The sequence below is a fragment of the Prionailurus viverrinus genome, chromosome F1, assembly GCF_022837055.1.
Source record: "Prionailurus viverrinus isolate Anna chromosome F1, UM_Priviv_1.0, whole genome shotgun sequence".
Taxonomy (NCBI): Eukaryota; Metazoa; Chordata; class Mammalia; order Carnivora; family Felidae; genus Prionailurus; species Prionailurus viverrinus.
The window spans coordinates 65,048,159-65,060,674 of NC_062577.1; the positions used below are offsets into that span (position 1 = coordinate 65,048,159).

Consider the following 12,516-nt stretch of genomic DNA (forward strand, 5'->3'; position numbering starts at 1 on the left):
GTGTGTGGACGTCCCGCTGTTCCAGTGCCATTTGTTGAGGAGATGATCTCTGCTCCATCGGATCGCCTTTGCTCCTCTGTCAAAGATCAGCTGGCTGTGTTTACGTGGGTCTGTTTCTGGGCTCTGCATCCTGTCCCGTTGGTCTGTCTGTTCTCTCACACTGCCCTGATTCCTGTGGCTAAGTTGGGTCTCGTCCGTCTTCCAACTCTGTTCTTCTCCTGCAATGTCGTGTTGGCTCTCCTGGTCCTTCAGGCTCCGCATACAGGCTTTAGGATCGGGGTCTTGCTATCCACAGCGTAACTGGCTGGCAGATCGTTCGGGATGGCTCCGAGCGTGTGGATCCAGCTGGGAAGCGCTGGCGTCCTTACGGTACAGGGCGTGGGGCGTCTTCCACGTAGTGTGGTTTTCCGTTGATTTTGTTCATCAGGGTTTCATAGTTTTCCTCAGAGATCTTGTACGTATTTTGTTAGACCTAAGTATTTCATTTTGGGGGTGCTAATGGGAACCGTGTGTGTTTTTCAAACCCCACTGTTCGCTGCAGTATATGGGACAGTGGTTGACTTCAGCGTATTAAGCCCGCGTCCCGCAGCTTTGCTGCGCTCCTTACTGGGTCCCGGAGGCTTTGTGTCGCCTTTTTTCCGATTTTCCATGGAGACGGTCACACTGCGGACAAAGACAACACCCCGTCCTCTTATCCCCCTACACACGTCCTTGCCTATCTCTAAAGTGTGTGGACATCTGCTTACATACTAACCACGATGCCATTATAATAGCCAAAGAAGTCATCCATCGATCCCGGGAAGGTCCATACCCAGGCCATTTTCAAATTTTCCTGACTGTCTGAAAAAAATAGCCTATTTTTCAGCTGGCTTATTCAAATAAGGATCTGAAAACGCTCACATATTGTATCCGACGTTGTGTCTCTTACATCTTCTTTAATCCAGGATGACCCACCTCCCCTTTTCAGTTCTTTACGTCACGGACTTGGTGAAGAAACCGGCTCATGTGCCCCGTAGCTCATCTCCCCTCCTGGATTTGTCTGTTTTCTTCCTTGCTTCAGCCAGCTTGTTCCTCTGTACCCGTGTTTCCTGTAAATGGATGTGGGCTCTAAGGCAGCAGAAAATGCTTCATTCTGTCCTTTTAATCAATAGCGTATTTTTAATCTCCAGGAAAACAGATAGCATGAGTGGACAGGAAAGCAGGCATCTGTGGCAGGGAAGGCACGGAGTGCAGCGCAGTGTGACTGGCTCGCTCTGGAAACAGACACTTGCCTGTAGACGTCGTACAGGGAGAAGCCTGGAAAGCCCATCTGAAGAACGCTTACGCTCTCCCTTGTGCCCCTCGCGCGACCATCAGTGATAATGATGCTTTACGTTTCTGTCCCCAGCGCTTTCGCTCTCGTTAGCTCACTTACTGCCGAGGCAGAGACAGTACAGGTCGCGTTCTCTTCATTTTGTAAGTTGTACGAGGGAGGCTCCGAAGGCGAAGTGGGGGATGGTGGGGAAAGCGGGACTTCTGACTCCGAGGGCTGTGGCCTTCCTGGCCCCGTGTGCTGCTCCCCTCCCACCAAGCCTGGGGGTTCCCCACTACCCTCGTCGTCCTCCAAGCTGGGCTATGAGCTGTGTAGGTCGCTGGGGCGGACAGAACCCTTCAGTACCTGGGTTCCCAGAAAACATGCAGAATGACAGATGCGAGCAGGTTCGGTGTGGTCAGCAGGCCTGCGTGACCGGACCGAGTGGGAGGTTCTGGCCCACACCGGGGATGCGTGGGTTCAGGATCTGACCGGGAGGAGTTTCAGGGGTGGAGGGGGCTGAGGACTGGCCATCCCAGTGTCCGGGGCGGCTTGGGGTGAGGTGGGAGCACCCAGACAGTGGGCAGAGAGGGGAGCTGGGGGAGGGGCGGGAGCTGGGCCAGGGTGGGTGGCAGGCACAGCCCTGCTCTGGTGCTTTCAGCTGGATGGAGGCCTGCCTGAAGGAGGAGCTTCCTCCCCCCGTGGAGCTGGAGGAGAGCCTCCGGAACGGGGTGCTGCTGGCCAAGCTGGGCCACTGTTTTGCACCCGCCGTGGTCCCCTTGAAGAAGATCTATGATATGGAGCAGCTGCGGTACCAGGTGGGGCGGGAGGCCTCTCCCTTCTTCCGGCTTCCTCTTGCTTGCCCTTCTCCTTAGCAACAAGGGACTCTTGCTAGGTGGGCCCTGGGCTGCCCCTGCTATGAGGCTTCTGAGCAAACCGGTCTACCCAAGTCTACGCTCAGAGGCCTGGGGGCTTTGCCGCCGTGAGGCTACTTCCTGGACGCACCGCCCCTTCGCCACGCTCTGGCCGGCACAGCCCTGTCTCCTTCCCGCCTCACCTCTGGACTCCCCTTTACTAGGAAGCCTTACTAGGTTGTTGATCCCCCGTCTGCCGTCCTTCCCAAATGTCCTGCTGGGTCATCCATTCCTGGTGGCTTCCGTCTGTGACTCTCTCCTGGAGGGTCGGGGGACGGAGTATGGGAAATCTGCAGGGCAGGGTCCGCTGGCTCCCCACCCCCCACCCCGCCCTTCAGATCTCCAAGCCGCGGTCTGGGCTGTGCCCGTGGGGAGCTCTGAGAACTGTAGAAACAGATTCTCTTCTCTTTCCTTCCCTTTCAGGCAACTGGCTTGCATTTCCGCCACACAGACAACATCAACTTCTGGCTGTCGGCCATAGCCCACATCGGCCTGCCTTCGGTAACGCTGGGCCTCGAGACTGGGGTGCATCTTTACTCTCCACCGGCCCCCCACCCCCACCACGCACGCTTTGTCTCCCCGGATCCTTCAGCCCTCGTCATCATGTGTCTCCTTAGCTAACTTAACCTGAGGGTTTAAATTGCCTGCAGGTGTCTGTCTTTGAACCACGTTACTTGGTCTCTGCCCCTACTTCCTGTGGGTGAGGGAAGTGGAGGGAGGTGAAGGCCCCCTGACCTAAGCTGCACTGTCCCCATTAGTGAGCGAGGCCCCCGTGCAACGCAGGGGATGCATGTTTAGCCAGCCTTCCACCAGAATTTCGTGGCGTGATGTGGGCTTGCCACGGGCCATATCCCTTGGTGGTGGACTTGGAGGCCCGGGCCCGGGTCCCCTGTTGGCCACACACGGCACGTCCCCTTGCCCTTTGGATCTCAGCGTGTTGCTTGACTGCCCCGTGTAGCCCGTGAGGCTGTCAGGAGGACCGGATGATGTGCGTGAGTTCCCTTTATGAACCCTAAGGAACTGTACCAATTAAGGCACGATAGGACTCTGCAGGGTTCTTCCTACGGGCAACTGTGCGACAAGGAAGCAGCAGTAAGGGGACTTTGGTGGGAGGCAGGAGTAATAGGGGCTGGCTGTCCTCAGTGAGGCTGGAACGCTGTTAAGTCTCTAGATTGGGTCCTTCCTGTGAATCTGAAGTAACCAAGAGGTTTTGAGCTTCGACCTCATGGGAGTCGCCAGGCGGAATGGGACGCCGTGTCTTGGAGGGAGGACTCAGTTTTTCGAGGGGACCCCACTGATCAGAGGCCTGTGGCCCAGAGACAGGGATGAACGCCCTGTGCCCTCGGTGGTCCTGGACAGCGTGTGCCTCTTTGGGCCTTCTGAGGGAGCACGGCCGGCCCCCCAGCATGCTGCCTGCCTGGCGAGAGTCCACAGAGGCACAGGCTCGCTGTGTGTCTACGGGATGCATAGGGGGCCTCTTTCTCCTGGAGGACACGGCCTGCATCTTCTAACCGCAATAGTCTTGCCTGGGTCCCGTGAATCTGGCGATGTGCGTCTGCGCCTGGGCCTCGGCTCACTTTCTTTAACACTTGGTGTGTGTGGCCACAGTGCTGGCTGTCAGAGGTTGGGGAGACTGACTTCGAAGCCCCAGGCAACAAAGGAGTATCTCCCCGGGTCAGAGAGGAAGACCCATGCCTCAGCCCCTCTCTCCATAGCTGGTGCTGCTTCACGTTTCCAGCGGCAGTAACCAGCTGCTTTCCCCTCCAGACCTTCTTCCCGGAGACCACAGACATCTATGACAAGAAGAACATGCCCCGGGTGGTCTACTGCATCCATGCCCTCAGGTGAGAGGCCCCAGACTTCTGTCCTCCAGGTGGATACAGGAAACATGGCAGCAGGAAGGAAGGCAGGGACTTCTCAGGAGAGTGAGACTTCAGAGTTTTGCAGTTGTGCGTAGATTTATGCGCACGTTTGTGTGTGACCTGCAGGGGTGAAGGAAAAGGGCAGGAGGGAAGGGTCTTCAGTTTGTGCCTGGGGCCCAAAGGAATCAAAACGAGCCGTCAAGAGCGTCACATGCAGCTCACCTAGTGGGAATGTTCAGGCTGTTTGGTTCTTCTCGGAACCGGCCATCAGCATCCAGCTGGCTAGAGCTTAAAGTGGCCGACCAGTTCCTGCTTCTGTCGTGTCGTCTCGTCCTGACTTCATTTCCCACGTCCTTTCAAGCCCGCCCGGCTCTGCGGGTCTCTGCTTGCCTTACCCTCTGTGTCCATCTGGTAACTGCAGTGTGCCCTTCTCTGTGAAGTCCCGATGCCCCCTGGCCTCTCGAGCATCGTACTTATCTTCGGTAGCACTTGCCTCGGCCTGACTTCCAGTAACATCGCTCCCCGTGGACTGGGGGGACTTGGGAGCAGGTGTGGTGGGCTCCCTGTCCAGGTCCCTGTGGCATCTCCTGCAGACCGTGTCAAAATAAATAGGCCCCAACGCCTTCCATTCTTTTCCAGTCTCTTCCTCTTCCGGCTGGGACTGGCCCCTCAGATACATGATCTCTACGGGAAAGTGAAATTCTCAGGTGAGCCCAGCTCCTTCCCCAGCCGCTCGTGGCGGGCAGGGTCTTGGGGGCTCTGGCCCTGAGGAAAGGCACCTGTGGTGTCATTGCAGCCGAGGAACTTAGCAACATGGCCTCTGAACTGGCCAAATACGGCCTCCAGCTGCCGGCCTTCAGCAAGATCGGGGGCATTCTGGCCAATGAGCTGTCGGTGGATGAAGCTGCAGGTAGGGGTGTGGCTCTGCCCTGCTGGGGGGTGGGCTCCGCGTGAAAGGCCAGACTCCAAGCCTCCAATGCATTCTGGCTGTCATCTGTGACGTGACCTGGTTTGCCCGGCCCTCTGGATGGAAAAAGGGAATGGTGTCAGGGTGGCCTGTGGCTGGTCGCGCTGCGGCGGTCTGGGGTTTGTTCTGGCCTCCTGACCTTGTCTCCATGCCCCTCCCAGTCCACGCGGCGGTCCTCGCCATCAATGAGGCGGTGGAGCGAGGGGTGGTTGAGGACACCCTGGCTGCCTTGCGGAATCCCAGTGCTCTGCTGGAGAATCTTCGAGAGCCTCTGGCAGCCATCTACCAGGAGCTGCTGGCCCAGGCCAAGGCAGAGAAGACTGCCAGCGCCCAGACCCGAGTAAGGAGGAGCCTTTGCTGTGCAGGCGTGCAGAGTGGGGTGGCCCAGAAGGCCTCCGGCGGACAGGACTCCGGCACATCCTGTCTCCACGCCCCAGAGTTGCTGAGAGAAACGCTTGTTGGTTGTTGTAGAGAAGCAGAGGAGGCACCCAGGGATGAGGATTCAGGAGAGAAGGCGGGAGACGGGTTCTGGGGACTGGATCTTCTGGCCGGGCTGAGGTGGGGGCGTAGAGCTGGCCAAGACTGGACAGGAGATTTGACTTAACCGTGTCCATGCCGAGGGCTTGAACCCAGGGGTTCTCCAGATTCCTCCTTCTTCTTTTTTTTTTTTTAATGTTTATATATTTTTGAGAGACAGAGTGCAAGCAGGGGAGGGACAGAGAGAGAGGGAGACACCGAATCCGAAGCAGGCTCCAGGCTCCGAGCTGTCAGCACAGAGCCCGACGTGAGGCTCGAACTCATGAACCGTGAGATCATGACCTGAGCCGAAGTCGGACGCTCAACCGACTGAGCCCCCCAGGCAGCCCCAGATTCCTCCTGACCAGGCTGACCTTTGGCCTGGGAAGGCGCCCAGGGGAGGGAAGAACTGGAGACAGGGAGGGGGGAGCAGGAGAGGACTGAGCTGGTTTCCCAGGTCTCCCTTTCGGCATGGTCCTTGCAGGATGGTGGAGAAAGCTGGGACATATATGACTGCTACCTGACTCAGGCTGAAATCCAGGGGCACATCAACCACGTCAACGGTAAGAGACCTGGGCCAGGAGGGCTTCGGGGTGCTCCCAGGGCAAGCCCCCGCATCGGGAGGTTCAGGGATAGCTCTCAGGCCAGAGGCCCTGTAGCCTCACCTGGGCCAACCCTGGTCTCAGGGAAAGACCACAGTCAAACAGCAGGGTGTGTGCTGCTTTTCGGCTCTCGCTGTGCAGAGAAGTGACCCTGTCCGGGGGGTTTCTGTTTGAAGGGAGATCCATGGACGGGGCAGAGGCAAAGGACAGGCCTTCCAGCTCTTGCTGCTAGAAGGGCAGCTGGCCCGGGGTCCTGGGAGAAGGAGCTGCGAGGAATGGACGGGGTGGGGCGGACACGAGGGCAGGAGGGGCTGTTTGGAGGCCCAGGATGGAGTGGGCATCTGCCTGTTGGGGTCAGGATGTCCTCCCGGTCTGGGGTGGGGAGGAGGGGAAGGCTGCCAAGATCAAGGTTTAGGGCGGGGGGGTCATGCTGGGCAGGAAGAACAGGGCAGGTCTGGGGTGGTACCGGCTGGGCTTCTGCACATCGCTCATTGTGGGGTCTTGGTCTTTGCAGTCCATGGGGCTCTAGAAGTTGTTGATGATGCCCTGGAGAGACAGAGCCCTGGGGCCTTGCTCGAGGCCCTTCATGACCCTGCCCTGGCCCTGCGAGGAGTGAGGAGAGACTTTGCTGACTGGTACCTGGAACAGCTGAGCTCAGACAGAGAACAGAAGGCACAGGTCAGCTGATTACCTGCTCCCTGCTCTGTCTGTCTGCTGTGGGATGGGGACCGCCTCTTCCTTAGGCATCCCCTCCGTCCCCTCCTTGTATTCAGTAAGTGCTGACTATGTGTGTAAATGGTTATAGCACCCCAAAGCCTAATGGCCCAGACTGACCAAGGGGTCCCCGGGGGCAGCCGGCGAGCAGTGACGTGCTCCCCCATGGCTGAATGGGGGCCTCAGCGACGAGGGATCTCGTCCTCGCTGCCATTGGCTTTCTCCATGACACTCTCCTCGTGCTGCCTGTGTTGTTAGTTCAGTGCCTGCTGCGTAAGAAAGAGCCAGACCTAGAGGCAGGGAGGTGGGGGTGGGTGGGCCTGGGAGCCCGTGAGGGCAGCTCCTGTGAGAGCTCTCTCCTACGTCCTCTTCCCCTCCCCAGGAGTTGGGCCTGGTGGATCTTCTGGAAAAGGAGGAGGTCCAAGCTGGTGTGGCTGCAGCCAACGTGAAGGGTTATCAGGAGCAAGCCAGTAAGTCACTTCCAGGCTGAGGCCTGGTCCCGGGCCCATCACTGCGGCATCTAACCCTCGGCTGGCTTCTGTGTAGGGGTGTGTAGGGCGATGCAAACTGCTGCCCACGTTTCCAGCGAGACCTCTCCCCTCCCTGGTGTGCCCGGGCCCAGGCTGCCTGCATGCACACTACAGACGGGTTCCTTAAGGCCTTAGGGGTAACGACAGTCAGTCCTGCATCAGGCCGGCTCCTGGGGCAGACAGTTTTCTTCAGGGCACTTGCCCTGTATCTGGACGGTTTCAACCTGCTTGAGTCCTTGCCTCTCGACTGTAGTGAGAAACTCATGATCAGCTCACTTTCCCTTAAAAACATTATCTACAGGGACACCTAGGTGACTCAGTCGGTTAAGTGTCCAGCTCCTGATCTCAGCTCAGGTCTTGATCTTGGGGTCGTGAGTTCAAGCCCCCCACTGGGCCCCACGCTGGGCGTGAAGCCAACTGAAAAACAAAACATCACATACAAATACAATTTTTTATTAGAGGAGTGTGGCCTGGTGATCATGTCCCTCCCGGGAGGTCAGCGTGTGTCAGGAGTGAAGTGAAGCAGAGTTGGGGGGGGGGGGGGGCGGTGGTGCCGCAGCCTGTGGCCACCAGCCCTGTTTCAGCCGTGTAACTCTGTCCTGACCTGCCGTTAGAAGTCGCATACGGGTGTGAGACGCTCACCTCTGTGTCGCATGTCTTCGGGCCTTCCCGGCCTCTTCCCTGACTCGGCCTGGACTTCGGTCCCACATGCTCCGTGAGGCAGATGAGGCCTCCGGTGCCCCCTCCTCTTGTCACACGCCCATTCCGCCCGGCCGGACAGCCTGTCCTTCCCTCGCTCTCCCGCTGCCAGCCCTTCGGTCGTCCGGGCTGCTTTCCTTGTGCACTTTCACCCGTGGAAAGCGGGTGATGGCATCCGTCAGCGCCGCCTCTGCCCCTTCCGTCCCCCGTCTCCCACCAGGACCCCTCCTTCCCCGGCTGCCAGAGCTCTGGGGGCGGGAGGCAGCGCTGGCATGGAGTGGCCGGTGTCTTTGGACCCTTACTTCTCCCCAGGGGATGCATCCTGCTAGCAGGGCCTGCATCTGCTCAGCACTTCCCAAGCCCCGGTGTTTGAAATCGGAAACCCCGCTGGTGCCCCGTGGCCCCTCCAAGCTCGCTCCTGCCCCTTGTGGCCCAAGCGGCTCCACCTGCCCCTCTGTGCTGTCGGCGAGATGTGGCCCCTGGAGCCCTTGACTGACCTCTTCTTAGCCGTGCCCGTAGCCTCCTGCCGGTCTTGTGTCCACCGCCCCTGCGCCTCCCCCCGCCAAGGCGGCCGCTCTGCCACCCGCCAAGCTGCTCCGTCTCTGGGCCTGACGCACTGCTTCTTTCGGTGCCTCGCAAAGTGACTCAGCACCCCTCCCTCACACACACTTAGAAGCTCGTTCTGGACCTAGCAGAAGGCAGAACGGTTTTGAAGAGGCGTTTCCCCCTCAGGTACCCCAGCAGAAGCCAGTTAGCCGGGAGACTAGGACGGGCCCTGGACGCCCGGCCCGTACAGCCCTCTCCCCCCTCCCCTGCAGCGCTCCAGGCCGTGTGCAGGATCAACGGAGCCATCCGGAGGGGAGTGGCGGCTGACACGGTGGCGGAGCTGATGTGCCCAGAAGCCCGGCTGCCTGCGGTGTGCCCCCGCGCCCCGGCTGTGTACCAGCGGGAGCTGGCAGTGCTCCAGCAGCAGCAGGGAGGGGTGAGCCCCAGAAATGAGGGTCCTGCCCCCGCGTCCTAAGCAGTGGGGGGGCCCGGGGTGGTCCGTGCAGAGCACCCTCGGAGGGATCCTGAGCTCTCATAGTAGCTAGCACTCTTGAGCGGACGCTGCTCTACACGGTCACTGATCCTTGCTAGAACCCTGGCGGGTGAGGAAGATTTCCATTTAGAGGTGAGGGAACTGAGGCGCAGGGGTGGGTACGGTTCCTGACGGCCGTGGCCGGCAGTGCCGAGAAGGCATGCTAAGCCGGCTGCGTGGAAGTCTGTGCCTGTCACCTCTCTGTGTGCCCCCTCACCCCTGTCCAGACGGCTCCCGAGACACGGAGGTGACAGAGCCCTCCTGCAGGGAAGTCCCAGTCCCTGCAGGGGTTGGAACACACCTGAGGGTCCAGATAGTCACAGGGAGGGAGAAACGGATGGTGTCAGTGGCAGAGGACTTCAGACTAAGAAATGGAGGGAGCAGAGCTGGGGGTAAGTCCGGGAAGGCTTCCTGGAAGAGAGGAGACCCGTGGAGAATCATACCCACAGAGGGAAGTTTAGAGCACGACCCCAGTCATGGCCTTCGGGAAGGGCACGGTCTCCATACCGGTGACTGCGGTACGAGGCAGAGAAGACGAGCCCTAGGAGGTGGCGCACGGTGACCCGGGCCACGGACGGCAGAGCGGGAGTCGGCTTCTGGCTCTGCTGTGTCCTCACTGTGCGACCTTGGGCGTTAGTTCCTTGTCTGCCCTTCAATTCATGTGTGAAACGGGAACAATAACATAATTCCCCACGGGATTGTTGTGAGGGCTACACGCGTCACCGCACGCGCTTAGAAGTGACCCCGGTATGTGAGCTCAGCTGCTGTGACCCTCATCTGCGGTACTCCTTCTGTACGGGACAGGGAGGTGCTCCAGAAGGAGGGAACAGCACGCGCAGGTGTTTGGAAGGGAGGAGAAAGCTGGGCCGGGAAGTGGGGCGTGTGGTGCCGTGTGGAGGGGCCCTGTGTCCCCCTCTCTGTCTCCCGGGGCCTTGCGCCCTCCCTGGCGTGTGCCAGGAATCAGAAAGGAGTCGGTGCGGCTCTCTGGCTGAGCGTGGGCTCTGGAACCAGGCGGCTAGCTTCAACTTACGCTGTGTGCTCATCTGCAAAGTGGGGACATTAATGGTACCTCCCTCGCTGGCCTGTTACGAGGACAGAGTGAGTGTGTGTGGAGCATTTACCCACTGAGCACACGGTGAGCACACTCGGTGTTGGGCACAGTGAATTAGCGAATGAGTTGGGGCTTGGGATAGAGACTGGGATGTGGGAGGGCCTCGGGGGCAGGATGGCAGTGGCCCCAAGCCCTTGACCCACCCCACGGAATCGGTGCTCCCCCGTTATAGGAGCTCGGCCACGAGGAACTCTTTGTGGCCGTGGAGATGCTGTCAGCCGTGGTCCTGATTGACCAGGCCCTGGAGGCCAGGGATGTCGGCGGCTTCTGGAGCAGTCTGGTGAACCCCGCCACGGGCCTGGCCGAGGTGCAAGGAGAGAACGCTCAGCGGTGAGAAGCTTTAGCAGGTGTGAGCGGGAGGGGGCGGAGCCAGGACTCCACCCTCTGCTTGGGACCCAGCCTTCTGCTCGGTTCCCTGCTCCTGGGCCCAGGCCCCTCTCTGGGGCTGTTCGCAGCCCCTGGCCCGTGACTCGTCCTGGGAGTGGGGCTCAAGCATCCCCCCTTCCTCCATTCCTCGTGCTTTCGTAGAGGTTTGAGTCCCGCCCCGTGCCAGATACTATCCCGGGTGGTGGGAAATGGCAGTGAACAAAGCCAGGTTCCGGCTCTCATCCAACCCACGTGCTCGTAGAGGGGACAGGCAAAGCCAACGTGCCGGATGACTGGCAGGGAGGAAGAGCCATGGCAGAACCAGAAGGGGCCGAGGGGGTAAAGGCTGGGGACAGGCGGGGGGTTAGGGAAGGCCCCGTCGGTAAGGGGGCGTTGAGAGGGACCTCGGGGCATCTGTGGTTGCGGGGAGCTGCGTGGGGCACAGGCCCAGAGCAGGACATTGCTTGGTGTGTGCAGGGAGTGCCGTGGAAGCCGGCGTGGCCAGGCAGAGAGGGCCGAGTGGTGGCTGTGAAGCAGTGGGGGCCACGCCATAGCTTGGGAAGGGAGCCACAGGAGGGTTTCAGTGAGGAGGGGGCGATGTGACCTTTTGCCAGGCTCTCGGTGGCTGCTGCACTGCGGACGGCTCCAGGGTTGATCAGGACGGGCAGGCAGCCTCCAGGCCAGGCGCGAGGAAGTCGTGGCCGAGGGCAGCGGGCGTGGGTGGTGGCGAAGGGGAGTCTGCTCCTGGGTCTGTTCCCCAAGTGGCTCTGACGGGACTTGGTTGCGTGTGGATGTGGCTGTGAGGGGGAGAGCGTGGTCACCTGTGGCTCCAAGATTTCCTCCCTTAGAGATTGGAGTGTGTGTTGACAGGAGTGGGAAGGACTGGGGCACACAGGCCAAATGGAGGTGCAGAGCTCAGGCGTGAGCGGCAGGCGTGTGATCACATCCGGCATCCGCGGAAGGAGCGAGGAGGCCGCTGGCGTTCGCGCACGGGTGGCGGGTTGGGGAGACCTTAAGGTTTCGGCGTCCCGAGCCGTGAGGTCAGGGTATGAGTCTGGAGACCGAGCGGTGGGAGGCTGGGGCACGCGGGGCTCAGGCAGGGCGGGGAGCCAGCACAGGGGCCTCAGAACAGTGGACAAGGGGAGAAGAGGAGGAGAGCGCGGCAAGCCCCCTGACTTCCCGCTGGCGGGGCCCTCGCTGCCCACCCTCTCTCCCTCTGCTGCCAGTTACTTTGATGCGCTGGTGGCGCTGCGGCAGGGGCGTGCGCCGGACGGCGTCTTGAGCTGGAATGACCTGCAGGCCACCGTGAACCAGGTCAACGCTCAGGTGCAGGAAGAAACCGATCGTGAGTGGAGTCCAGGGCGGGCAGAGGCAGCCCATCCCTTACCCAGTCCCTCTGCCCACCGACGTGTGTCTTGCCCAGAGGTGCTGGCGGTCAGCCTCATCAACGAGGCTCTGGACCAGGGCAGCCCCGAGAAGACCCTGTCGGCCCTCCTGCTCCCCTCGGCTGGCCTGGACGACGTCCACCTGCCTGTGGCCCCTCGGTACCATCTCCTCCTTGTGGCGGCCAAAAGGCAGAAGGCCCAGGTGAGGTCTGCGTCGGTCGCTGGAGCAGAAAGAGCATCCGCCGTGGGCAGAGCTGTGCCCAGGATGCACCTGGGGCCAGCCCAGTCTGATGAGAGTCCCCTCTGGGAGTGGAGGGCAGGAGGGGCCGTGGGGGTAGGTGGCCCCACGGCCAGGGCGCTGGACCGAGCTCCGGATGCCAGCATGCAGAGAGTGGTGGGGGCTTGTGCGTGGGTAGAGCACAGGCCTGGGGGCCAGAGAACGGGGCTGGACTTCCTGCTCTGACACTCAGCGACGTTGTGA

At 60.5% G+C, this 12,516-nt stretch overlaps 1 protein-coding gene across 6 annotated transcripts in view; it reads left to right on the forward strand.

Annotated features, from left to right (window-relative positions):
• The window catches only part of IQGAP3 (IQ motif containing GTPase activating protein 3), a 35,621-nt gene that overhangs the window by 5,031 nt on the left and 18,074 nt on the right, over positions 1 to 12,516 (forward strand). For 4 of the 6 annotated variants that reach the window (XM_047840261.1, XM_047840259.1, XM_047840264.1 and 1 more), the window contains exons 3-15: positions 1,953 to 2,109; positions 2,629 to 2,706; positions 3,973 to 4,049; positions 4,707 to 4,774; positions 4,864 to 4,977; positions 5,196 to 5,374; positions 6,035 to 6,113; positions 6,667 to 6,830; positions 7,249 to 7,336; positions 8,914 to 9,077; positions 10,457 to 10,614; positions 11,877 to 11,995; positions 12,074 to 12,237. In XM_047840261.1, coding sequence (XP_047696217.1) covers positions 1,953 to 2,109; positions 2,629 to 2,706; positions 3,973 to 4,049; positions 4,707 to 4,774; positions 4,864 to 4,977; positions 5,196 to 5,374; positions 6,035 to 6,113; positions 6,667 to 6,830; positions 7,249 to 7,336; positions 8,914 to 9,077; positions 10,457 to 10,614; positions 11,877 to 11,995; positions 12,074 to 12,237 — 1,609 coding nt within the window. Of the gene's footprint in view, positions 1 to 1,387; positions 1,456 to 1,952; positions 2,110 to 2,628; positions 2,707 to 3,972; positions 4,050 to 4,706; positions 4,775 to 4,863; positions 4,978 to 5,195; positions 5,375 to 6,034; positions 6,114 to 6,666; positions 6,831 to 7,248; positions 7,337 to 8,913; positions 9,078 to 10,456; positions 10,615 to 11,876; positions 11,996 to 12,073; positions 12,238 to 12,516 lie in introns of all 6 variants that reach the window. The other 2 variants (XM_047840263.1, XM_047840262.1) reach the window with 1 other exon arrangement.